Source organism: Atractosteus spatula, chromosome 17 (assembly GCF_055471065.1).
Source record: "Atractosteus spatula isolate fAtrSpa1 chromosome 17, fAtrSpa1.hap1, whole genome shotgun sequence".
NCBI classification, from domain to species: Eukaryota; Metazoa; Chordata; class Actinopteri; order Semionotiformes; family Lepisosteidae; genus Atractosteus; species Atractosteus spatula.
In genome coordinates this window covers 17,790,516-17,818,452 of record NC_142722.1, presented here as the reverse complement: position 1 = coordinate 17,818,452, position 27,937 = coordinate 17,790,516, and the positions used below count along the sequence as shown (strand labels likewise).

Sequence of the window (27,937 nt, the reverse complement as noted above, 5' to 3'; positions counted from 1 at the left end):
TCTTGCTCTGAAAATATGAAGGGAGGCATAGTGGTACAGTGGTTAGCATTGCTGCCCCACAGCGCTGGGGTCTTGGGTTCAATGCCAGACCTGGGGTCTGGCAGGTCTGCCAGGCTTGTCTGTGGAGTTGGAATGCTCTCATGTTTATGTGGGTTATATATTGGTAAATTAATTGGCCCTGGTGTGAGAGTGTACGTGCTTGTGTCTGTGTCTGTGTGTGCCCTGTGATGGACTGGCGTTATATCCAGGTGGTACCCTGCCGTGCACCTGTTACTTGCTGGGAAGGGCTCCAGCCACCATGACCCTGAAAGGCATAAAGTGATCAGGAAATGGGTGGATGGATGAACATGTGAAAGTGGGCGTCTCTTCCTCAGCCTGTTTGGCTGGGGTTTGTGACTTCTTGAAAGATGCATTTGTTCATACTGTAAGTGTGTAGTGTGCCGTACAATAACATTATTTTCAGTTCTCAGCAGACCACTTGAGACTGGAAAAAAATGATTAAGCTTGTGCAGAAGTTATCCCGGCCAGTGTGGGTTGAAGGCTGGAAAACGAAAGACCTGGGGGCAATAGAGGACTGTGGACTGATGCCAGCTACTGCACTACTGGAGATCAAGCCCCAAGATAACAAACAGAAACGGAGGCCGACCAACCTGCCAGTCCGGAGTCTTGGCGTAGGAGAGCGCCTCGCTGCTCAGCCAGAAGTAGCGCTTCTTGAAGGCGAAGCGGGGCAGGAGCTGCCCCCCCTCGGCCTTGCGCTTGTGCAGGTAACCCTCCTTCACCGTCGCCGAGGGCAAGAACACCGCTCGCTGGTGAGCCTCTGGCACTGCAGGGGGCAACAGAGAGCTCACATGCTGTGAACAACAGTGCTGTCCCAGTGCTTTGTGGGACAGGAGTCCAGGCCCTGTCAGGAACTTACCCTACCTGGTGAGCATTGTATCTTCCCAGGTATGTTTGTGTTGTGCCGTAACGCCAAAGCCAACTGTGCTTCTTTAGAGCAAATACTGTTGAATTAAAATACTAAATGCATGATAACCTTTAGCTTAACTTTGGGTGACATAGATATGAAATGGGAGGTCATATATTCAATGTACAAATTCTGCTTTAAAAGAATTACAAAGGACTGTGTTGTTCTTGTTCATGGTACACAAAACAAAAAGGGCAGGATAATGTGAATGGAAAATAATACAAGCCTAGGGATCAGTACATTATCATCACAGAAGATTTACTGGAATGCGGATACCCAGATGTGAAAGATGCTAATTTTCCCACAAAACGACACAATAAAAATTGTTTCCACAATAAAAATGTCACAGATTTTGGACATTGTTGGAAAAAGATTTTAACATTTGAGAGGTGTGGAATTTGCTCTCAATAGTTTTTAGATGTAAGAAACACAGAGGAGTACATAAGCATTATTGTAATAAGAATTCTTGATGTTTTATCAGAGGATAAGAAACTGTTTTGCAACCTTAAATTGCATCTCTGGGAAACTCCTAACACACTGTTTTAAACAATGTTTTACAGTAACTGATAATAGGACAGGTGAAGCCAGATTTCTTCCAGAGGTGTAACATACAGTAAGTTGATGTGCACATGTGAGAAATGTGTATGTTCCAAATGCAGTCATTACCAAGTGTACTTCTTCAAAACTAACACAAGGTGGAGCTACTCTGCCGTGTGAGCAGAACACAGTCCACAGAAACAAACACAAAACAAAACGACATTTAACACTTCTATATAGATGTACTTTATTGACACTGTTAATGTTTAAAGTGTAATTAACTGGCCGAGATCAAAGCCTGTGGAAAGACCTGCTACAGTCACTTTGCTTCGTCTTCTTGGTTAAACACAAAGATCTATGGGTAGATTTTGCTCTATGGCACGCAGAGAGCACTTTCTAAGCACCTTCAATATGAAACTAGTGTATCCCCTGTGTCGGATCTCTATGAATCTAGAACCTTTACCATTGCTCCAAACTGTTTCTTAATGACCGGGTTTTTTAACCCTGATCCACTAACAATTATAGCCCAAAACAGGAGAAGTAAATTATCCCGACACTGTTCCATGTTCATAGCATAAAGCTTTTGACATTTCTAAGCTCTTTTGAGAGGAACTGTTATTGTATGTACAGTATGCACCTTGTAAGGGTGGAGTCACCCTGCAGTCCTGGTCTTTGGTTGTGCTTCCAGATATACTCCTGCTTGAAATTACTTTCACCAGAAATAAGGGCTTTTCTGATAACAGATGGGGGGATTAATATATTGGTCAACTTAACACCTCTTTCATGGTTTTTAAACCATGGAGAATGTTTAAGATTTGAGCAACTATTCATGTAATCTGCTCATTAGACCAATCAATTAATAGAATCTGGGACAGCCTCCAGAACCTCCAGAAGTGAAGTTTAACACTCTTGTATATTTCAGGCCTGAAGACTTTCATCATCATCTTTCCAAATTAATGTTTCTGATCAATAAAAAAAGCTCCAACTAAAATCCTATCTATACCAAATGTAAAAAAAGTACACAGAAAGATAAAAAGTTTTCTCATACAGAAGCCCAGCCATGTTAAAATATGTCACTTTGGCAGGGAGATAATACATATGCAACACAAGAAGTCACACTTGTGACTCGTGATGCTTCTTAAGGAGCAGATACAAGCAGATAATCGTCTCACAGCTTGGCCTTGTACAGTATGCAGTGCCTTGATATAAGATGGTAGGAGTCTACACTTGAGTGGCATGGTGGTGCAGTGGTTAGGATTATTGCCTTACAGCACAGGAGCCCTGGGTCCAGTCCTGGAGCTGGAGTGTTACCTGTATGGAGTTTGTGTTCACTTAGGTTTCCCTCAGGTTACCTATGTAACCTCCAGTTTGGCTCGCTTTCTCTCTCTCTCACTGTCCAAAGACATACTGTTGGGTTAAGTCTTTCCTGGTGTGTGTCTGTGTGTGCCCTGCCATGGACTGGCGTCCCGTCCAGGGTGTATCCTGCCTGGAGCCTGTTGCTTGCTGAGGCTCTGGTTCCCCTGCAACTATGAACTGGATGAAGTGGTTAGAAAATGGATGGATTCTACAATTAGCACTCACAATTATTGTAACATTCAGCTGCTGAGTGGCTCAATTAGCAGCAAAGGCGCTGGATGTTCTTGTAAATTCCTGTGAGTGTCTTATCTTTTCACACTCCCCATTATTAAGAAAAGGGTGAATTGCTTTTCCCCCTCCATATCAGTTGTTAAATTATTTTTTTAAGGTTTAGCTCCTCTGGAGGAAATTGGCTTTGCAGATGAGAGGCAGGATTAGAAAGCGATATTTAATTAGGAGGACTAATTTGTACCTACATGGACACAATGGCTCTGCAGCAGCTACACCAAAAGACATGTAACACTAGTTGAGGCTGAATGGGCTCCCTCTTCTGTGTTGTTAGGATTGTTTCGGCTGCGCAGATGAGTGGCCTTCACCCTAGCATCTCGGAGGCAGAGTATCAGCTCCTAGCTTGACATTAATATTTCACAGGCAGCCTATTGTGGGGAATTCAATAATAACTTGGCACCAGCAAATGACACCAGTATTAGCAGCAGGGCATTCTGCCACAGACTCACTTTTTACAGCAACCTGATACTGGTTTTAATATGATTTGCCCAAAGACAAATGCCTCAGTGAGCTCTGCTCCTTGTGTTACTTTGACATTCGGACAGCCATAATGTCAGTCATGGATCATGGTTCTTCTTCACACTACCTCTTGTTACTGCAGGCCAGTGAGACCCAGAATCCAGGCTGGGTGTCTTCAGTACTTAAGAAATTGGAAAGAAAAACGGTCACTTTATCAAATACATCTTGAGATCAGGAAGCGAATAACAGGAAGAGTGCCGCAAAAGGCTACTGACTGACAGGCTGTTATTTGCCAGAGGCATTTCTGGCTTTCAGCTCGTCTGCTTTCTCCCGTTCTTAGCCCAGCTCAGCAAGTGAGCATTCAGCTGCGCTTCTTTCACATCTTCAACAGTTGGGGATTTAAAGATGGCTAGGACTGTCTCATTGACTGATGTACCATGAGGGTGCAAAGAGATACCAAAATGTGGCTGCTACCTATAATACATATTTCTAGAGGATAAAAATCATGAAATAAGAATAAGCAGAGCATCCCTCAATGACATCCTTGTTCGCAAAACCTACTAAAAATAAGCAGTCAAGAGCCTTATTTCGCCCTGTGAAGAGCATGCCTTTTTAGGTACTGTGACCAGAAGTGGGGGTGGGCTGTGATGTCTGTTTGTTTAACGTTAAGTCTAATTTGCTGTGAAGCTGAGACATTGATCAAAACACTCCTTATAAATACCACTTCCAGTTATCAGTTGCCTAGTGAAGGTGTTGATAGAGTCTACGATGCTTTTAGACTTAGATGGAAATTACAATGATAACAAGGTAACACAGAGGTGTTTAATGTACACAGAGCCCTCCCAGATTAAAACTTCACTGGCAAATTGATAAAGGATTTAAAATGCTGAAGGTTAAAAAAAAGTGTGTGACTGAGCAAATTGGTTCAATTAGGCAACATACAGCCATGATGGAAAATATCTCTAAATAAAATCCTGAGGAATGAGATCTTGGTACATTTGACACAGCTGGTACCTTTGATGATTTCTTAAATCCATTCTTCAGGTTAATGATGTCGCTCTTGGTTTTGAAACCGCTAATATGTACCTGGGTGCATTATAGTATCAGAGTATGACATGTATAGATTTAAGCTTTGGATTGGAATTCAGATGGAGTACATTTAGGTATTTCAGGCATTCCAGCTTTAATCCTGACCCTAAAGCAGACCAGGGCTAGGGTTAACTAGGGTTTCTCACAGGAAACAGTGACTCCTGCGACTTCCTCGTTGCTTGCAGTGACATCACAGAGAGGCCATGCTCCTCCAATCAGAACTAACTCTCCTATAAGATACGGTGGAGCTTGTGGAAGGATGACTGGCTCAGAGGGGTGGGTAGATTGCAGGAGCATGCCTGTCCTTTCCCATTCTCCCCGTGCTGTACTGTACAGGAGCTGTTGTCGTGACATAATGCCAAGACATAAAACTGAACTAAAACATACATGAAAAATACTGACACAGAAATGTTGCAGAACTATGGATCTGGAAAACCAGGCATGGACACCTGTTTCAGCTCAACCTTATTCTGACGGGAACAGTTCTTGTGCTGCTAAAGCCACCACAAGCATAATTCCGATATGCGAACCGGGCGGGGTGTGTGTGACTCACCGTTGTCATTGTCGATGTCGATGAGTTTGTCCAGGAAGTCCCTGACAGAACCCACACTGCGCAGGATGAAGGGGTGCAGGGGGGTCATCCACTGTTCCTTTCCATGGCCCAGCTGCAGCCCCAGATTCCCAATACTCTGAACTGCCTGCCGGAGCACAAGACTCATGTAGTTACAGCCCAGAGGACCAGGACGAAGAAGCTGACCAATGAGCATCCTTCATGATCTGTCCTGCTGCAACACTCACAGGAGAAGCGAAACACATCCCCTAGGATCCATTTTTGTGTGTCCTGTAAATCTCCCTTCTTTTGACCAGGTACAGAACTCACTTGTTTTGCTAAAAGGAAGATCACTTTGCACTGTAACACTATTTAATTACTTCAAGACTTCGACATCATAAACAGAAAGCCATTTCCACAGTTTGCATAAATGTCAAAATTAGTGGGCATGGAACTTGTATATAATACACTAATTCTTAAAACTAAAGCAAGTTTGATTAGTATTTATTCTATGTATAGTCTATGTATAAATGTGAGTTAAAGACTCATCTTACCTAAGGAAATTAATATTCGTCTTAAAAAGGCTGTGGCTCTTAAAATAGTACTTATGGGAATTCCCTTGTGATTTGATTTCTGTTTGACTTATTATGTGATCTTTTTATACTGCTATGTCTGATGGTGACCAACAGTACAGTAGATTAAGGAAATATATCACAATCATTAGCGCATTGGTGGATACATGGTGCGTAAATAGAAGACTGTATAGCAGTGCTTTATATCTCCAGCACCATTCTACACTTCCAGTTTTAGGGAACCATTTGAAAAGCCTCTGTAATTAAAGCAGAAACAAATCCAGTAATCCGAGAATAATTCAACAGGATGCATGAAATTTAAACACAGGAGAAGAAGACAGTGTAAATAATCCTTGCTGTATTATTGGATTAATTTGCAACTGTTTATCCCAAGACAAAAGACATGGAAAAAAAAAGCTTTTACATTTAAGGATTTATTTTTACAAAATCCCTTCCAGCTCCACACAGCAACCTGGTATTAATACACTCCTGGCTCTCTCAATAAATTATTTGTGCCTTCCATGTTGGGTGGTCCTGTTAAGATATGACTGTGTGTACCGTTAATAGCTGAGCCACAGAGCCATCCCCAGAGCTGCACTGTAAATAGATGTGCTGACAGTCACGCTTGTCACTTTAATCGTTTGTGTCATTTTTTATCTGAGCTGATAAACATATATATTGACCTATATCTCCTTATTTTGAAAGGCCTTTTAAAAACCCACAGCTACTGTATCTAAAAACAAAGCTGTTTTCTTGCCTAAGAAAAAAGCACAGAATATCCACAAGTTAGCAATGTATCTACAAAATCTCAGTTTTGTTGAAAACAGCACTGTCAAGTTTAACAACTAGCAAAACTAAAGTTATAACCATTTACATACTGTATGTCAGTTAGTACATTGAAATGTGACTAATGATCAGTGTTGCCTGTTAGCTATGCTCAAGAGTTTTTTTAACTGGAATGTTAAATGAAGCATCTCATCATATTTCATAAATGGAATACTGTTTATTTGTTATTTTAAGAGATAAAATTTGACATTATTTGAAGAGGAAACATGCATAAACACATCCAACACACTCGTCGAATTCTTATTTAATTAGCTTCCAAATTTCCGTCCCTTATCAATTGTTGTCATAGCACTTCTGCTGATAAGCAGTTTTTGCAAGTGCCTGAAAAAGTCCAACCTTTTGACTTTTTTGACGGGTTTCGAAAGAAGAGCACATGGACCATAGCTTTCATTTGAACCCATTTGTTCATTTAAATTCATATTTTAGCAAGTAATATGTGGGTGCTCAGCAGCACTGTGAATGACACATTTTGACCATTCACACAGCCATAAGCACCAGTTTCGAGAGCTTTATAAACATTTTCTGTACTGATTTAAGCTCAGAACAGTATAAGTATTGCTTTGTTAAACTCATGACCAAAACTTACAGTATGTATGTAAAGGTGTAATGTTGCTGTAACCGTAATTTAATAGGCATATAGTTTTATTTTCTATCTTTATGCTGCCAGTAACTTGTTTTATTTCAATTAGATATTTTTTCATATAATAGTATTTCCATATGGCCATTAAAAATGAAAATTTAAGATACAAGATCTTTAATTTTTGTATTTTATTTGTACATATGTAGTTTAAAAGCTGAAATGATTCTGATTAAAACTTGTCACTAAAATGTAGAAAATTCTTCTCCACCACACTGCAACTTGGATGACTGTGATGTGGTTTTCTGAAGAACTCTGAAGAATTTTTCACAAACCAAACACAAACTGGCACAAACCAAATAATCTCCTGTTTTCTGAAATAAGAATTGATTGTATTTTCTGTTAACTTTTCATTCTCTTTTTCTATCTGTTACCTCTTCTCCCCTCCACTCCCCCACCCCCCAACTCTCAGCGGATGAAAAAGATCCCCCACATGTCCCAGGAGACCAGGAGACGGACACGAGACCCCTTTGTCCTCCCCACACCTGGACGGCCAGCAGTTCGGGGAAGAACCCCATTTCCATTTCACACTCGCCGGCCGTGCTTTGAAATCCCAGGCGGATTGAGTAAAAATAGAACTTTTCTGTTTCAGACGCATAGCAACAGGATTTCAGAACCACAGACAGCTCCCGTCTGCAAGTGAGTGACATCTAACTGTCCCCCGCTCTGCAGAAGGGCTCTGGAATGAAATGACGCAGTGAAAGACGCGAGCTTTTACTCAGTGAGTCGAGGGGAAAACCTGTTCTTTCAACTGAAATGTCAAAAGATTGAAGAGGAATTATTTAAAAAACACACCAAACCCATTTCCAGCTCTTTTACAATATTGCCAGTTTTAAAATTTGCCCCTTTGTTGTTTTTAAATAACAGATTGAATAGTACCTCACGGAGGAAACTGGGAATATCAATTGATCAGAATTCATCTGCTTCAACTTTAGTATGTATTCCTTGTTTATCCCTTGTCTGAACTTAATGCTCTTGCCTGTATTTTGTTTTTCACATTTAAAAATAACAGTGATAACAATATTCATATCATGGAAACTGAGCACCTGAACCACCTTCAATATTAAATAATTGACCCTTACTTGAATAAGGATATCAACTACAATGATTTTTACTATGATTTTATTAATTAAATTTAAGATGCTTCATATAACTAATCAAGGATTCTAAAGAATAACATGCAAAAATCATGAAAATTGTCAGGATAAAACAGCACAGTTATAAATGGGAATATTTAGGTGGCTTCTAAAAGTCCTGTTCAAATTGCAAATGTGCTTAGCACAGGTACCCTATAAAATATGCAATACATCAAAACAATAAATCCAAATGTTCTCCATATTCTAGACTCATTTCAAGACGTATAGAACAGTCTTGAAATGATTGTAACGTAAAAATAAAAAATTCCTTACTTTTTTAGTAAACATCTTACCAACTTCAATTAGCAGGAAATAAAGTCCTTGGTGTATATACTAATGAGTTCTTCATCTGAAGATATATGTGCTAGAGGAGGAAAGCTGCCTTTGTTTCAACTGAATGTTTGAATTTTTATTTTATATATTTGTGGTGCAGTAATTAGCATAGCTGCCTCGAGTCGCAGTGCTGGGAGCCCTGGGTTCAATTCTAGACCCGGGGTGTTGTCTGCTTGGCATTTGTATGTTCTTCCGTCCGTCCGTCCTGAGATGGCTGGGCTCCAGCTATCCCGTGTCTGGGATGAAGTGAGTGGATATACTGTATTTATATTTGTTCAGACTGACAGGGCAGCAGGAATTCACCTGAGCCTGGCTGATACACGATATAACCACTGACTTTCGTATCTCTCTTTTCACACTGCAACAACATGTCAGGAAGGAGAATGTAATCGGGAGAAAGTTATGGGATGCTGGAAAACCCTGATTACTCCCCTGTGGACAGGGGTGCGTGTGCCTCTGTGGATGAGAAATGGACCAACTGAGGTGAAATGGACCAACTGGTGTGTATGTGGAAGCGAACACCAGCGTCTTCGCTGCTGGCATCAGTGCGTTAGAGTATGGGTGCGCTAGAGTATGGGTGCAGTGCCCGGGGCGAGTGGGCATACCTTGGCCAGGAGCAGCAGGGTGCGGCTAGTGCGTGTGTCCGCGTGGAGGTCCCTGAGGTTGAAGAGCTTGGGCGTCAGGATGGCAGGGGCAAAGAAGCGCAGGAAGAAGAACCCACTGATGGCGAGATACTTCACATCCTGAAACAAAGAGGGAGGGAGCAGACCTAATGCTTGAAGCAGCATTTACTTTCATACAGAGATCTGCTTCTTTGATTTAAAGCTGCAGGGATACTTCAACACCAGACACAAAACAAAGCAGATACTGTACAGCCATATATACTCATCAAGAGCAGCGCCCTGTACATGTATTTTTTAAAGGATGAACTCATTCTTGTCTTCAAGGGGTTGCTGTGACTCTATCATCTAAGCCCTGAAACTACTTTCTTCTAGGAAGGCAAATGCTTTGATCTCACGCACTGGTGATGTGCTGCGTGCGCTGAGGGAGAAGGATCACTCACTTTTTACTTTCTGTTCGGTGCAACTTAATTACTTGGCAAGTTGTAAAATATCCATGAGTCTCATCACACAAGCTCTTAGTAAATCCCGTTTGGTGTATCGGAGACCTGTGTGTTCACATGTGTATTTCTACACGTTTCTATATTTCACTGTTAGAGCAATACAGATTGATGACTAACAGGGGTTTTTTAAAGCTAAAACCTATGCCAAGCACAAGTCACGCACAGTGCTCCTGTGCTGACATTACTTAGGAACTACTACTGTGCAGAGAAGGCTAAGGACAAAAACTCCATCACTGCAGGGATATGTCAGTCAGATTACAGTTAGTTGAGCACTGTAAGTAGTTATGTTGCTGTAAAGGCAGATCTTGTAACATGAGTTTCAATTATACCTTTGATCAACATGTTTCTGCCCATTATTTGTAACTGGGCCTTATATGCATTTTAAATACTGCTACTACTAATAATAATATTTTGATCTATATTTCTGTATATAGTTTTATTGAACTACTGTAAGTATGGAAAGTATTTTTGCTAGAGATTTTCACTAATGTGGCAGTTGGTCTTAGCAGAAAGTGCAATGGACAGAACTGTTTTAAGCATGATAAAACCAAGCAGCAATTAGCAGAGACCTAAGGATCTAAGAGATTGGCTCTTTTACTTTGAAATCGTCATGGCATTTCCTACTGGTTGGCGATTCAAGCCAGGAGGCTTGTCAATGGAGTCCCAGACTAATGGAAATGCAGCTCATTCATATTCCACTGGCAATGAAGAATCATGGCGTGGAGCTTTTTCCTGAATGGGCTGAGGAGATAATGGGGACTTTTCATCTCTGAGCGCTCCTATTTAAAGGTGTCCTGACACCATTGTTTAAAACTGCCCACAGCCTTCTGTTGCCAGTTCAGTACACAATGAGTGGAGTTAATTATAGCCCTGGTGCTAGCATTTCCTCGTGTCGTGGTGTAACGCAGAGGTGTGTACGATGAATCAGGGAGGAAACATATGCAAGACAATGGGACAGATATTGTTTAACAGTGGCACAGATCCTCTTCTCTTGTACTCCTCTCCATTTACAGCATTTATTATAGTTTCTCATGACATCATTTATTTCTGCATAGAATTCTGCATGCACAACAGAATACATGAGTACAGAAATTAAATTCCAAGTGTTCAGTAATTTTCCAATCTTCTATTGCATAGAACTAACTCACAAATGTCTTTTATACGGTTAATATGACAGTTTGCCATTGACACCAGTAACCATTTGAGATCTTTCTTGCCCTGGTGTTAATGTGGTGTGCTCTCAAAATCTTTGGTGTAATTTGATTCTGTTTTCCTTGACATTTTAACATGACATCTTCAATGACTGCGAGACTGTGCATTTCAGAATCTGTGACTTCATGCTCTGTTTTAAATGGATGTGTGGCACATTAAAGTAATCAAGAAAAATATTCTTTCAGCAATTTTCTGGCTTTTACACAGCCAGAAACCTCTGGCTGTTCCAAAACATGCTGTTTTCTTGTTCTGATTTCATGCACACAATAAAATTACTAAATCAACTACAGAAGAACAAAATTGCAAAACACCTGTATGCCAGGTTTTATTTTATAGGGCAGTATATAGTGAAATAGAAGCCACTTCCATCAATATTCTAACAGCTTCTTCCAGTTCAGGATCCTAAGGAAGCTGGAGCCTGTCCCAGCGAGCAGCAGGCACAAGGCAGGATGAATCCTCCAAGAAGCGCCAGTCCGACACCGGACACGCAGAGACACACACACAGACAGCCTGGCCTGTCGTCCCAGAAGGAAGTTAACCTACCAGTATGTATTTGGTTTGTGGGAGGAAAGCAGAGCACCCAGAGGAAACCCACACGGACAGCGCCCCAGGTCCATAATAGAACCCAGGGCCCCAGTGCTGCAAGGCCATGATGCCGTACAACACTAGTTTCATTGATAATTATTCATCACGACCTGCTGACTCATTGCCCTAATGAAATTGAAATAGGACATGTTGACAGGCTGAGTACATGTAGGAAACAATATGGCTCGCTTCCCCATGTTGAATCGTACAGTGCAGAGTTAAGTCACTATGACCTCCTGGGGCAGATGGCAATGGACCGATGTCAGAGTCCATCTAACCGCTGCACCAGACTGCGCCAGTCCTGTGAGTTGACAGGAATATTCCCAATTGACCCAGACCCCCTTGAGTCCAGGTCACGACAACGGCTACAGTTGGCTATATCATGTGAGACCCATAAACTCAGAGCCTTCAGAATTTACTGCAGGCAGCCACTACTGTGGAAATGCCATAGATAGCAGGACTCAGGCTAATGGGGGCATGTTCTACTGTGGTAACATCAGGACACACACGACAAAAAGACAAAACCTTCATAAATACCTGGTGGCATCTGCTGGCCTGAGCTTGTGCATCCTACTATAAGAGCCTGACACAAACTGCAGTGGTGCTCACTTTAACATGGCAGAGGGCACTTTGAGATCATGCATTAGAGAAAGAGAACAAAAGCAAAGCAGGTCCCGTCTACGCGCAGTTCTCACCTCATTCTCTGGCTCTGGGAATTGCTCTTCCACTCTCTTGTGCAGCTGCTTGAAAGCCACCCTCATGACTGGAGGACACTGGGCTACTGAGCTCATGATGGAGGCCATGATGTCAGACAGGTAGGCCTGCAGGAGCTCCAGGCTGCTCTCCCGCACCTCGGCCTCCGACAGGGAGCCTTTGAAAGAGATGCGCCTGGATGGAGGACAGAGGCAAGCCCATGGCAGGTCAGGTAGAACTGCCTCTTTCCCATCAGGACACAAGTTTTAGGTGACGCAAATCTATTCCGCTCCTCCAAGCCATTTGCCACTTAACCATTCAAGGTCTCTCGTGGAGGTCCCCATTTTATTCCACCCTGACAGGTGAGAGGCATGGTGGTGCGGTGGTTGGCACTGCTGCCTCACAGTGCTGGGGCCCCTTTCTGTTGCAGATCTTGTGGATTTTGCTCACATGGGTTTCCCCTGGGTGCTACAGTTCCCTCCGACAGTCCAAAGACATACTGATCGGTTGACTGGCTTCCAGAGAAGCTGGCCCTTGTGTGAGTGTGTGTGCCTGCTGTGCGCGTGTGTCCTGCGATGGCGTCCCATCCAGGGTGTACCTGCCTTGTGCCCACTGCTTGTCGGGAGGGGCTCCGGCTCCCCCGCGACCATGAATTGGAAGAAATTATTAGAAAATGGATTTTTGTATTGTTTTCAAGGGAGAGTAGATGTGGCTTTAAATATTTTCTTAGTGGTGTTCTGTACCAGCTGGGCCCACCCAAGGTAGATGATCAAGCAGATGGATGTGGAAGAAAATGTGAATATGGAAAACTGGGAAGTCCATCATTTTTTGTATATTTTAAGGATAGAATGTGTTTATTAAGACTGGGTTGCACTTTGGTATAGAAAAGGTATCTAGTGTAACCTGTATATACAGTAGCCTATTGTAAAAAGACAGGAGAGGGATCCAATTGATTCTGACTAGGACCTCAAGTTCTTCAGAGAAGAAATGAACAGAAGAAGAGATTATATTAATTCTATTGATATCGTACCTTACATTATATCCTATTTTCAAAAAGGCAGTAACAAATACTGAAAGAGTTTATGAAAAATACAGTCAGGGATTGTGTTTTAGTGGATCATAGCATATGTTTCTTTGTGATTCAGGAGGGTGTAAAACATGTCAGGAGGGGTTAATTCAGCAGAAACAGGGAAGGGGGGCAACAGGGGTAGTGATACGTATCTCAGATAAAACACTGATATTCCCAAGAGGATAAGGTTCCTCCTGGTTGCTAAGCAACTACCTCCCACAATTTTTTTTCTTTCTCAGACGCGCAGTAACAAGGCTTCGGAACGCACAGTGACTTGAGCAAACCCACAGGAAGCCAGGGTGTCATTTACTTGCAAATTATCACTCTTTTGGCTTGCGTTTGAAATTAAGTTCAATCCCCAAGCAAGGCAAACAGTGCTCAGATGTTCAGTTAAAGCGTGGACATACGTAGCACTGTTTACACCTCAATCAGATGCCCTTCCCAAAGTACTGTCCCAGGTTTTTACCACAAAGGTTTGAGGGAGTTCTGAAACCGTACAAGGCTACACACCGGCAGGCCAAATTAATAGGAACCTATCCATACATTTTGTACCTTTTCTTCCAGTTCAGGGTCGCAGGGAAACTGGAGCCTATCCCAGCAAGCAACAGGAGCAAGGTAGGGTACACCCTGGGCAGGACACCAGTCCAATACAGGGCACACATAGACAGCATAAGAACATGTGGAGAACAATACTAACCACTGCGCCACTTTATTAGGAAGCACCAGCCCTGATCCTGGAGGACCTTAGCATCTTTTAATATTTCCTCAAGCAAAGTTCTTAATCACAGGTTAACTGACCTCAGTTTTCTGTCTGGGATATTTGCTTTCAGCTCTTGAAAGGTCAGACTGGACTTGTAATTGGTATCAATTCTGTACCAATTTTTGAGTTTCAGAGCTGCCCACCTTCAGGTGTGCTGCCTGAAATGTATCACCTGAAAAAACTCTCGTTGTGGGAGAGTCTGATACAGTGACATTCTGTTCACCGAATGTATCTGTTCATTGGCAGTGTAAAAATTAGGAAGAGCTGTTTATGTAAAAATAAGAGCCAGCACAGCCAGGAGAAGATGCAGAAAGGTTTAGATTCTGTAGCTGTTAGAAATTGTGCCCCTGACGAGAGCTATCTTTGACATTCAGGATTGACCAGGACTGAAGCAAGTTTAATAAAAATCTAAACAATGAAAGTATTCAATTAGGTTAGCAATTACCACTGGGGATTCAGAACCCAGCTGGGATGAAAACCAGCAATCAGTGTCCCACCTGGGCCAGAGCTGGGCACAGCGGAGACAGACGTCTTCCTGCAGGCCAACAGCCTCCTTCATATAGAGCTCAATCTTCTCATCACAGCTGTAAGCCAATGCTACTCTGCACAGTTACAACAGGTAATCCACAGCTGAGCAGCTCCCAGACAGCACTTGTGTGCAGGGTCCGTCAATATTTTTAAAGTGTGGTTTTTAACACATTGGCCAGTAATGCATGTATTGCATGCAGGTACAAAGACAAATAAGGATCGTGATGTATACCGACACCAGAGGAGCTGCACAGAACAAGAGCTTGCTGATTTGAGGTGGCAGCGTGTTTTCACAGTGTGTGGACGTCTCTCCGTTACAGTTTTCCTGTTGAAATTCAGATTTACCTCGTGCGGTTCAGCTCTATCTTGCAGGGGTCCAGCTCAATGTATTTCTTCTCCTCGAAGATGCGGTTCACAATGGGCTTCAGGACTTCGTGCAGGTAGAGCATCCCCACAGCCTGTGGCAGAAACCACGAAACAGGTTAGACGCCTCGGGAGAAACCTGCTTTCACAGGGTGTTTCACTGGCTCAGCTAAGCGAGGGAAAAGAAGGTGGAGCTACAGTATTTTGCCTTTTGAAAGATGGCAAGGAGGTACACAGGTTACATTCTGTACTGGGATTCAGCCATGCAAACACACCAAGCACAATGCCGTTTTCTCCCAGTCTGAATGGCTGGTGCACACAAACTGACATTTCTTACACAAACACACAAGGGGCTCCATTATCAACCAGGGGAGGACTACATCTGGTTGATTTCAATTCTTCTTAGATTTTCAAAGTGAATAAGCTATGCCTTTGATTTACAGAGAAAACCTTAGATAACACATGGAAGAGACACTTTGCTTTGTAGAGTCAAAACCCTACATATAGGTCATTGCCCACTTATTTCAAGAGGGTAGTACTGGCAAGGCAAAGAGAACATTCTATATATGCATATCACATAAAAAAATAGTATAACCATGTGATACAAAGTGAAGGATGATACTGATTAATTTGCATCTTAAACACTTGAAATGGTTCTTTGGGACCGCATAAGACAAGTGCAAGAGATGGAGAGCTGCTAATGGAGGCTTTGTCAACGGTGAGCACTTCTTGCATCTGACAATAGAATATTTTAACACAGCTCCTTTTTAACACCATGCTCCCAAAGAGAGAAAATGTGAGGCAAAGTTCCCCAGCAATGTGACAAGTGTCAGGACAGGTAATTTGAGAACAGAGAAGTTAAGAATCACAAATTCACTTCATATTTTATTACATATCTGGCCAAAACAAAAAGTCAGTTTCTAAATCCTGGGCCAGACTGACAGGAGTGCTTCTGCAGATATGACAGAGCTATTCCTAAAGATACCAGGATAACGGCCCACCTGGAAACAAGCATCAATTTCAGGCTGCCATTATAATCCAGGTCTCCCACCACTCAAGCAATGAAACAAGGATGCTCTCCTGCGAGGAAGATACACAAACTAACCTTCATAAACTGCTCCATCGCCTTTGAAGCTAAGGAATTAGACCGGAACAGGGTGTTGGGATCCGCTAGGAAACAGAGAACAGCAGGACAATCAGTCTTCATCACACAAATAAAAAACAAGCTCCCCAGATATGCTGTGTTTGCACAGCACCGCCCTGCCCATGGTAACAACAGCAGCCAGTACTCCTGGTGACCAGCAGGATGCAGAAGGCTACGCTGCCTGTCTTTTCTGCAAGGTTGCCGTTTACATGTATGTCTCCTCGGCGTTCACACTGACTATTTGAATTGGGCAGGGATCACTCCTGGGCAGCTTGGTGACACACCCTTGCAGCACTGGGGCCCGGGGTTCAATTCCAGATCTGTCTGTGTGGAGTTTGCATGTTCTCCCTGTGTTCCCGTGGGTTTCCTCTGGGGGCCTCGGTTGCCTCCTGCAGTCCAGAGGCATACAGTACTGGGCAGAAACTTATTATGAAAGCTCTGGAGAAAACATCTGGGCATATTATTTATAGAGCTTTACTATATCTGGTGAACTTGACCTCTTTGTACCGTGCCTCTCATGTCAAGCTCCTCAAGTCTCTTAAAACAACATCTGCTTCAGTTATGCTTTTCGAGGGTTAAATTGGTCTAGTTAAACCTTAACAGTGACAATTAAACCCCCTTTCTGAGGAAATATATAAAATTCTACAGTTTTCACTGTTTAATTGTAAGCAAGCAGCCCTACAAGCACCTTGTGAACTGAATCTGGAAAACCCTCCCTTAACGTCAGGCTAAACCACAGCAGCTAAATACAACAGGCTGCTTCAGGACTTGAAGGGGAATAAAGAAAAAATATCTTATTTTACCTCTTAATGTCACTTAGGCAGAGAACTAGGACCACTGGCTCAATGTTATGGAGAATCTACTTTAAAATGTCCACCCTGTGTTTCTATGGTAACTCAAGACCTACCATCTCCCTACTTCTCTGTTTTCTTTGCTTCAGATGCAAATCTGTGTTCCCATGGAAAACACGAGGGGAAATCTCCTCTCCCCATCCCAGCACCAACACCATCTCACTATCTGCTGCTGACATACTGTACTGCACGATGCGTAACTGAGACCCATTGACATCAGACATTTCTTCATTCATTACAGCGAGTTGCCATGGCCACCACCGTCTGCCGTATCCCTATAGCGATGGCAACCAAACCACTCTTCAGGAAAAAAAAGCTAAACCTGTCCAATTACACTGTGGCGAAGTGAACGGATTTCTTTTTTTGCTGGCATTAATAAAATATGTATTTAACATCAAATAAATAATGTGAAGCAAAAGAATAGAATTTCAACTTTTGTTCCTGGGTATTATTTGTGCATACTGTACTGTTGTTTATGTTAGAACCATTTTCTATGCCGTGTTCAATCTCCTGTGAGTATGAGTGTTGGGGTACATGGCTGGCAGGTGTTTCTAATTGCTCAGGTGTTCCATGTTGCAATAATTGTGAAAACATGAAACAGCTGTGGATGTACAGCTTTGTTGGCAGCCTTTAAAGTTTACTTTTGGGTCTATCTCTTTAGCTAGAAGATATAACCCAAAATGAAGATTATAGAGTTGTTTATGATGGACAGCAAGCAAATGTGAAAATGAGCACAAAGAATATTCCAATTAGAATCACTGCAGAGAGCCTGGGCATCTCAAAACCACCATCAATCCGAATAAACAAAAAATATTCCTTGAAAATGAAAGACACTACTGGAGGAGTAAGTAATCTGCAAAGACCAGGTTGTCCAAGCCAAGGACCACAACACTCTGATCATCACCACAAAATCAGTAGAACTCTGAAGAAAACCCCAAAATAACTGGCGGATGCACACCCAGATATCTGTCTGTCTGGAGGCTGCATGTTCTGTCCTGCGTTAGTGTGGGTTTGCTCAGTATCCTCCCAGACCCCACGGACATGCGGACTGTCTTTGACTGGGTGTACTAGATTGTGCATCTGGCATCCAGTTCAAGGTTTATCCTTGCTGGGATTGGCTCCAGCTCCCATTTTACCCTGTATTGGATAAAGCGATGGGAAATTATATTGTATTGTATTATATTTTCAGTAAACACTGAACTAGATGGACTTTTTCCACAGCACTCTATCTGATGAGAAATGGTTGCTGTTGAATGGCAGAAAAAAGATTCAATAAAGAGGACAATAACTACAGCAAATGATTCCTAAAGGGCTTCCTCACTTGGCAGGAAGCACTGAAATTAATATCATTTTACTTTTCTGTTCCTTGTAAAAAGATCTTTCACCCGAAAATAATAACAGCTATTATCAAGATATGATAAGCCCTCCTGGATAACTCCATTTTATTGTGTTTTCCAAGAGGCTGACAGCCTTACAGTGAGTAATTGATCTTCCCTGCTCAGTGACTGTAATGAAATGAATTTTACGGGCATTGTTGGACTAGATAAAAACATCATTGCTTTCAGCTTCTAAAATATCTAAGAATTGCAATCGCCTCATAAAATTTAAAAATTAGATATCTTGGTATCAGCTGAAGCACCAGTAACAATGAAATAGTTCATATTAAATAATTACTTCAATTAAGGGCTCAATTCAGCAACTAATAGTTGAGCTCTAATGAACGCCAAGAGACACTGGTGTTACAAAATCAAGAATGATTTTAACCTGAGGTAAACAGATCCAGCCCTGAAGCTAGACAATCCAGGATTCCAGGCTGTGTTGCAATCAGTGACAGTTTAAACCTTCTGAACAGAGTTAAACTGATTCAGCTACAAAGTGTGGCAATTGCTGTAGTAATTAATGTACTGTAGTAAGTGGACTGTAAGCTGACAGGCCTCGTACCTGGGATCCAACAACAGCTGGTTTTACTTTCCAAATGGACTAAGCATGGTCTGTCCCATTACTACTGTAAGTTTTCAATTTTATTGTGTTTTGTGTTCATTATGAACAAATTGAATAATTTCAACAGTCCCAGCACATGCAAATACTTAAAATGGAATGTAAAAAAATGTATATTTTAAATTTGAAATGGATCCCCAAGAAATTGCATACTTAATAATGTGGCAGTCTAAACTCTGTCCTTTACAGTCTTCCAGTGAATTAATTACCAATTAATCAAACCAGATGAATTAATTAACTAGCTAGTTGAGCTACATTGCTGCAGTGGAAAATGCATTTCAAATGTCAGTATTTGACAGCTTCTGGATGAAAATCATGACTCTGCCATCATTATAAATAATAAAATATCACATCAGTACAATGAAATATCAGTTTTGGATGAATAATGCAACTTAATTTTCCCGCTGAAGGAACAGTAAAAATTAAGTTGGCATAACAGTTGTTCTAATTTGAGCTTCCTTTGCCTCTAAGAAGAGGACCGTATTGTTTTTATGGAAACATTTTTCAGTTGCTAGGCCCAGCTGTATGTATTTTGATGGCAAGCCCTTAAAGAGTAACAGGATGGCTTTGTTGATGGGCAGAATCATGTTATTGCAAACACGACACAGAGTGTAGGTTAGTGCAGCACATACAGAGTTAAAGCACATTTCAAAGAGGAACAGCACAGAAGACCTAAGATTTTTTTTTCTCTTCAGTTCTGATCTCGTGATCTGAAAGCCTGCTCTTTAATCCAAGCTCTGTGGTGTCGCTATGGAAACAGAAACACGGGTTGCAGTACCAGCGTTAACAAAGTAGTACTGGTGGGAAGACCGTAGAAGGAGGAGAATTAAAAAAAAAAAAGGTTTTTATCAAATTATTTTGAAATTATGCGAATAATTGCTTCGCTGGTGGTAAATATAGCATCAGCAGGAGTGAATCGCCTACACACACATTATGTCTGTGTGCCGGAAAACTATGTTGATGAAAATTACAGTTCACTCCCCTGTGGGATACCGGTTTGTGATGTGAGCCCATTATATCTGTAAGCTACTCAGAGGCACTGCTTCTTAATATTAACAGGAACAGTACTAGAAGAACAGGCAGGGCTGAATATGGGGGAAGATAGAAACAAGAAAACCAATTACAAGAATGAAAAAGAAACGGTGCATTTTGATTTTTCTCTCTGCCGGATATGACCTAGAATATGTTTAAGTAAGTGTTACTTAGATGCACAAAAGAACATAAGACACTAAAGTCACAAAAGTAGGGGAGGCTTGGTTCAACAAAAAAGTGAAATATGAATATGCCTCCATTGCAGGGCACACACAGACACACACACTCACACCAAGATAGATAGATAAGATCACTTGACTGGCCCTATATGATTTCTTGGATTAGGAATGTGTCTTTTCGCAGACCCCAGCTTGCTCTCCATGAGACACACAGACAGGGAGAGAAGCTGGGGGTCAGAGCGCAGGGTCAGCCAATTATACAGCACCCCTGGAGCAGTTGGGGTTAAGGGCCTTGCTCAGGGGCCCAACGGAATAGGCTCTGCCGGCTGTGGGATATGAACCGGTAACCTTCCAGCCACAGGCGCAGATCCTGAGCCACAGAGACACTGCCCCACCCCTGGGCAAATTATCCTGCCACTAGGTTTTTGGAACTAATTCTCTTCAGGACAGGACAATGGAGATTGAGAGAGAGTTTCCACTGGATACTTATTGGAATTCATTTAGGATGAAGAATAGAAAACACCTCTAGACAAGTTGTAAAGACTTGCAGGTGTTTGGACAAGACTTCCCAGGCGCATGGGCCCAAATCCTAGACTCCCTCAAGTAGAGGCTGGATGAGCTTTTAGATTCACGGTGCTACTACACCACCGAATGAGCAAGGTGGAGCAAATGGCCTCTTCTCATTTGCAACCTTTGTCATAGTCCTACAGTATGATCTTCTCAGTTGACACTTGCACACTTCCTCCATGATTTCACTCACATGTTTGGTGCACCTCTCGAGTGTTGAGGTAGTCCAGGAAGGGAACCACCAGCCCTTGGCCCAGGTAGATCTTCACCAGAGTCATGGCAACATCCTGTCGGCTCTCGACTGTGGTCACCTCCTCCAGCATGGTCAAGGGAGTTGTGTCCTCCACCTGGAAAGAGAACAGAGGTCAGCGTTTTCTAGTCCCTGCTCCTGGGTCCACTCATGAATTGCGATTCAACATGCAAATCATTAAAGCCAACAAGGTGTCCATTGCATTGCCCCGGTCTAAAGACTAGATGGTAACCAACCTCCTTCCAGGCCACAAGATGGCGCTGTGAAGGCAGGCCAGTGACCATCAGGTTTATACTGTAGTTCACACTTCTCGTCAGCCAGTGCTCTTCCAGTCCCTTTCATGTACAGTGAGTCATGCAAAATATGAATTCAGAGTTATTTGTGTGTTTTATTTCACTTATGGTTATGGATTGTGATCCAGTTTGCAAATCGCTGAAGCCAACAAGATTTCCATTGCAAGACAGTGTGATCGGCATATTCTGTTGTGTAGTCTTGCACAGGTTTTATCCCTGAAGTGGAAATGCAATGCACAGGGACTCAAATACACCGTTTGATCCATTGCAGTTTTATAAATTTCAGAACAATCTTTAGATATGACTTTGACATGAAATTCCATTAGAAACAGCCTTTCTTTCACGCGGTCATTTTCTTTATATGAATCTGGAGCTTTTCTGAAAAACATGGAAAGGCTCAAACTGCAATATTGTGTAAATCCTATTTCTGTCCCCGAGTATACATTTTGATTTCCACATACCTGCCTCTGTGAAAAAAATAAAATAAAGAAAATGTCATTAAAAAACCTGGCACTAAATTCTCAGAGCATTAAATAAACATCACGATGTGTTATAACATATGCTAATGTTGTAATCAGTTGGATGAAATCCAAGCTTGGTACTGTCTTTCCATTTTAAACCGTGTTCAAAGCCCTCTTCATGTTGTACCAGGAAACAATTAAATTGCTTAATTTACTCCATTAATAAAACACAGAAAATGGGAAAAAGTCTAATGATCATAAAAGAAGGTTTGAGCTTGTACAGAAGCAACGTGCAATACTTCTGGAATTTTTTGATGAGATACTGTATTAAAAAAATATATGAGCAACTTGGATGTGACAAAGCAGTTTTTCCCTAACCCATTTACTGTATTTGTGCAGCAGAAAGACAAGTTTGCAGAGACTAAACTGCTTGCAGTACTCATGTCCAGTTACAGTATGTGCCTTTTTTTTTCCATGGGCTCTGGTGCAAAAGTTTCTCAAATGATCACACATATAAATATTCAAACATGGAACGGTGCTTTAACTGGCTCCCTGTCTGTGAGGAAGTCCTTCTCTTTCTTGTTTTTACTACTTTGTCCATCTGTCTTCACTGCACAGATTGTCTTCAGAAGGCCCCATCCCTACACTGACTCAGCGTGACTGAACCTCCGAGATCTCGGAAGACCAGAGTAGTTTCAATGTTGCAGTCCCAGAAAACACAGTTCTGAACTGGGAAAAGGAAGAAAACAAAATTGTACAAGTCATGTCTGATGTCACGGATATGCTCCAGTTGCTAGCAAGGTCTCATGGAATCTACTTTTTGTATCTGGACTTATTTTATAAAGATGGATTTAAAAGTCGGTTGCTGAAGACTAGAATAGCTGAAGCAATTTGTGTTATGGAGATAAATTCCTTGCCTGTCCTTTCCACGATGGCTGTGTAAAGACCTGCATGGATTTGTAATGTGGGCACACAAGCAATTGATCCCTCTGACACCAGCTGGAGTTGTGTTTGTATGTCTGATGTTCCCAGCATGTGTTAACACCCTGCCTGTAGAAGCTCTCGCTTAGAGGGCTAATGAGCACTATATTGCATAGAAACCTCATCACTCCATTTCCTACATATAATATTATTCCTACATGTATTATATTATGTGCCAAATGCTTGCTTTAACATATTCTTAAGCTTAATTTGTAATGATTAAATAATGTCCAAAGCCTAGAGTTGGCACCTTCAGGTTTGCCCCAGTGAAGAACAAACACAAAGGTCATGTTTGTGCAGCACTGATTCATTCAAATCTGTGATCAGTTTTGTAATTTATTCTAATTTTGTAAAAGGGTGGCCCATTTGCACATACAGTAGCAGCAATAAAGTTGAGCTGAAATAAAATGTTCAAGTTTCAATATAGCTCAACACCCCTTTAATCTCAGACATTTAAGGCCCACTATACAGTAGCTGAGGCAACATTTCGACAGAAGCTTCTTTAATCATTTGCAGCAAATAATTTTGAGGAATGCTTTCAATCAACATAAACAAAGCCATTTATACTGAATGGCACTATGTGAGCAGAAGACAGCAGAAATAAGCATCATTCCATTAAAAGGTGCCCTCTCTATAACTGCAGTGAAACAGTTCTGGCAAGTGTTGAACTGGGACACAGAGCACATGGATTTCATTTGCTTTCTTGTTTAAAAACACTTTAAGATGTTCATCTCCCTCACCACTGTTTCTAACCCAAATCAGGCTTCTTTAAATTCAAGAAGTCATTCATGGACATGGTAGTGCCCACAAAGAAGCTGTAATATCCGCATACCATACAAAGTGCTCATTTCCCTTTCCATTTGAAATCTAAATGCACTTGAAATTCCAATGACACTCAATGCTCACCAAGCCAGAGAACCAATTAAACACACTTTGGAGCTGGCCTTCTCTAACAGATACTCCAGCCCTTATCACCTCAAATTGAGTTTCTAAAAGAATATTGAATTTTCACAATCATACCATAAAAAACAGGACAAACATCAGCTTTTTTTCAAAATAAAGATTTGAAAAGTCTTTATTATACATCTTTTCTTTTTTCTTAAAAGTAGAAACATCTGTAGAAAAAGTATGGGAAGAATAAAAATGATTTCCTCCCCAGTCTGGAGACTAGATGGTAACCAACCTCCTTCTGGGCCAAAAGATGGCGCTGTGAAAGCAGGCCAGTGACCATCTGGTTTGTGCTTCACTGTTCTAGTTAAACATTGAATCTGCTTTTGGTGTGTAATGTCAGTGTGTCAATGTCTGACCTTAGCTTGTAATTAAAGCAAGCTTGTGAACAGTCCTTTTCAATTCCCTGTCATGTACTGTGGGCCCTGCATTGAGAGCTATGTGTGTGTTTTATTTCACCAGACAAAATGACAAAGTGACCTTCAGTTCACGTGAAGGTCCCCCTCATGTATTCAGTATCAGTCATATTTACCTTGTCAAAAATGTGACCTACTGTGGTATTCAGCTAGGGGTGTCTTCATCTATTCGATATCAGTCTTACACCCCCATTTCATTAAGATGTCTAATGATGCTAGAAATAGATTATACGACATCACAAGCTAATGCTACAAGAACAAGACCAGAAAGTTCTAACAGAAACATTGTTAAGGTGCTCAGAATATCCCTGGGAACAACACTTCCAGTAAAATGACAGTGGTAAGACACTGTAACATTGTCTGCCCTGTGCTCGACGTGCTGTTCCTGGAGATGCTTGATCGTGAATTTCAAGTAAAGACAGGTAGTAACTGTTCCACTACAGTGGTTAAACAAGTGTGGGTGGTTCGCTCCAGTTATTTTTAGTAGGATACAATGAGATGGTTGTTGCCTCAATCTGAGCGACCCATCTAAAATGCTGCATCACACCCTTGTGAGGAGATACGCACAGGGAGGAAGCAGCTGTTGGGCCAGTGAACCCACAGAAGCGTTAGGGTGGCACATACCTAATTAGAGCAGCACATTTCCACTCTTCATGCAAATCAGAATTACCTGGTGTGACATTTAAACATTGGCTATTTTCAGGCTTAGAGAGATGTTTAATCCATCAAGCTGAGCAGACCAGGAGTTTGATTCTAGTGAGGTGTTTAGTTCAGTCCTGAAAGAGCAGCATCTTGCACGTATTCTTAATATCTTCTTAATTACAGTATGTCTAGTTGAGACCCAGAATTGTTTTGCATTTTTGAATTTAGATGCAGCAATGTTTTCTTAGCTGTTTTATCTCCAATCAGTATGGAATCTCCAACTGTTAAACAGTTATTCTGTCACCTGCATGAGGACCAAAAGAGCCCATATGTGATTCAAACAGTAAGACACAGTCACAGCTTATTGACTGGCAAGTCAAGAACACCCTCCACGACTGAAGGCTGAGTGGAATTCCATTTGGAATATTAACAAGTTAAGTCAATAATTTAGATCAATTATACATTTCATTGTGCTCAAGTACATATGACAATAAACTTGATTTGACACAATTGAAAACATGGATTGGGGGTAAACTTCATGCCGTTTGGCATATTTATAACTTTTATGATGACATCACTTACTTGAAAATGTAAAAAATACAATATGATAAAAGTATAAATTAGATATATTAGCTAGGTTTTCATTCTAGCTGAGCTATCTGTGGTTAAAGTGGCCAACGTTATTTTCTGATTCTTCCAAGTCACTTTGGTGGCTGTGGTTTTGAGGGTAGCTGTAAAACCTTACAGAGCTGCAGTGCGGAAACATTTGCCTGGATCAGTCCCAGATGACATGCCCCAGGCCTCAACTGGTGAGACCTTGACCACCTGCATCCCGAATGGACACCCTTACTGTCTGAGCCACTCTAGGGCCTCTGGCTGGACAAGAAGAAACAGGGTCCTCACCTCAGCAGGGGAGATGACAGACTCCACCAGAAGGTCAATGAGAGGCTGGTAGTACATGGAGGGCAGGATGCGATCCTCCACCAATCGGATTTTTAGCCTCAGTGCTCCCAGTTTACCCCTGGAATCAATTGAAAACCATCACCACCATATAAGCAAGCACAATCACCAGAAATCCTGCATGAGACATTCCCTGCTACATCACTACTTTACAGTACACTACTGCACTGAGGTCATGGGTAGTCAAATATCAAACAGTAGCAGAATTCTTAAGTATTTTTTCATAAAGCAATCAAATGCTGAAACATTAAACTGACCCTTCCAGTAATTAAATTTGACATTTGTGATCAAAGGCAAACTGAAGACTAATTAGTTTACACACGGGTACTTTTGAGTGATGTGTTTTAAATAACCTTGCACTTGTAATTTCTTGTCACTTCACTGTCACTGCCTGTGTGGGTGAACCGATTGTCCCTGTTGTTGTGGGAAACTCTGGGGACTATGCAAAGAAATTTGACAATTAAAATGTGCACACAGTGCTGATTTTTGAGTAGAATGTCTACAGACCACAGGAGGATACTTAGCCCAACTAGTCCATTTGGTAGCAGGTAGTTGAATCAAGGATCTTTTTTCCAGCCATTTCTTGAAGGAAGCTAGGGTATTTTCTTCACCAACATGTCTGGCAGCTTGTTCCAGACTCCCATAATCCTTTGCATAAAGAAGTGACTCCTGCTCTCAGTTTAAAATACACTTCCATGTAGTATCCACTTGTTGTCCTCTAGTTTATTCTGAAACAGTCCACTGTTTCAGTGACTTTGAGGTGGTGTTTTACTCCATTTTGAACCATGTCTGGTTTGCAGAACTTTTATATTTAAAATGTTTTACTGACTTGTCATAGGCATCCATGTATAATGGAAACTATTTTAAGAACCATCTAATGCATTAGACAACAAGCGCAGCAAATTAAAATTTTGATAGTACAACACGTTTTCAGCTTGTGTCTAGAAGACATGTACTGAATTGACGGAATGTAAATAGAACTTTGAAGGGATACTGACCCATAACTATAGTCATGGTGATAAGTAACACCATGCCTATTCGTCTGCCATCTTTAATTTATTCAGCTGAAGGGGTGTTCTGTATTAAATGTGTCATACCCGCTCCCACCGGAGTGCTAGAGAAAGCTCTAGTATCACCATGACAACCAGCAGAGCCTCTGCTAGGCCTGTCAGTCAGCTAGTCGCTGTGACCACATGCTCTGTCAGGACATCTCTTCCACCTGCATGTGATTAATCACCTCACCCATTGGGAGCTGGCTATTTCAGATCAGATTAAGATTTGCAGCTCCGTAGCACTTAGTCTCAGAGTCTCTTCCTTATGTCTTGGTGATCTCTACGTCGTTAAACACTTGGATTTCCGACCCTGCCTCAGTTCAGCCCCAAGGGATTCCCCCTGTGCTTTGTTCTGTGGATGTCTTGCTTGCCTGTTTTTTCCAGCTACATTTCTGGAACGTCCCTGGCAGGGTGCTTGCCTGCCTGCTCTGCCTGCTCTTAGCTTCTTCTCACTGCCTCAGGAAGCTGCTTTCCCTCAGGTATAAGCAGCGCCATTACAAAACCAGCAACAGAAGAGCAATGAGATTCCATTTTTACACAAATGAAGCGCCAAAGTCATTACGTACCTGAAGGAATAATCCAAAATAACATGCCATAAGGGTGCAGAAAGTTTTGATACACTCCTGGCCACTGTAAAATCTTTGTATCTTTGATACAAACACCACTCAGATCACAAGGATAACAGCATTTCGCAGCATGTAGCAGCATTTTCTTGTTTTTAATCTATAACTCATTATGTTCTAAAGTTGTGAGGGGACTTAGAGCCCTCTTTTCAGTGATGTCATTCATTGTTTTCCTTTGATCATCTTTTATAATGGACCTGTAACTATTCATGAGGCAAAAATGGCAACAGAGTCAAGCAGTTTGTCTATCGATTGGCAGCTTTGTATACCTAACTTGTCTTAAGCTTCCTTGTGAAAAGATCTGGTCTCTCCACTCCAAAGACTGGTATAATATGTGACTGGAATTATTCAGTAACTCTAGTGAGTGATGTTAAGGTTCTGTGATTTTATTAGCGTACTGTACGCTGCTATTTGGAAATCAAATTTGGTTATATTTGAAT

At 41.7% G+C, this 27,937-nt stretch overlaps 1 protein-coding gene across 3 annotated transcripts in view; it reads right to left on the bottom strand.

Moving 5' to 3' along the window:
* rasal1a (RAS protein activator like 1a (GAP1 like)) overlaps positions 1-27,937 on the bottom strand; it is a 67,657-nt gene that overhangs the window by 11,745 nt on the left and 27,975 nt on the right. For all 3 annotated transcript variants that reach the window (XM_088936188.1, XM_088936190.1, XM_088936191.1), the window contains 8 exons: positions 25,766-25,883; positions 21,065-21,218; positions 16,206-16,270; positions 15,083-15,195; positions 12,383-12,575; positions 9,373-9,510; positions 5,247-5,391; positions 651-823 (listed from right to left, as the gene is read on the bottom strand). In XM_088936188.1, the coding sequence (XP_088792314.1) occupies positions 651-823; positions 5,247-5,391; positions 9,373-9,510; positions 12,383-12,575; positions 15,083-15,195; positions 16,206-16,270; positions 21,065-21,218; positions 25,766-25,883 (1,099 nt within the window). The remainder of the gene's footprint in view (positions 1-650; positions 824-5,246; positions 5,392-9,372; positions 9,511-12,382; positions 12,576-15,082; positions 15,196-16,205; positions 16,271-21,064; positions 21,219-25,765; positions 25,884-27,937) is intronic.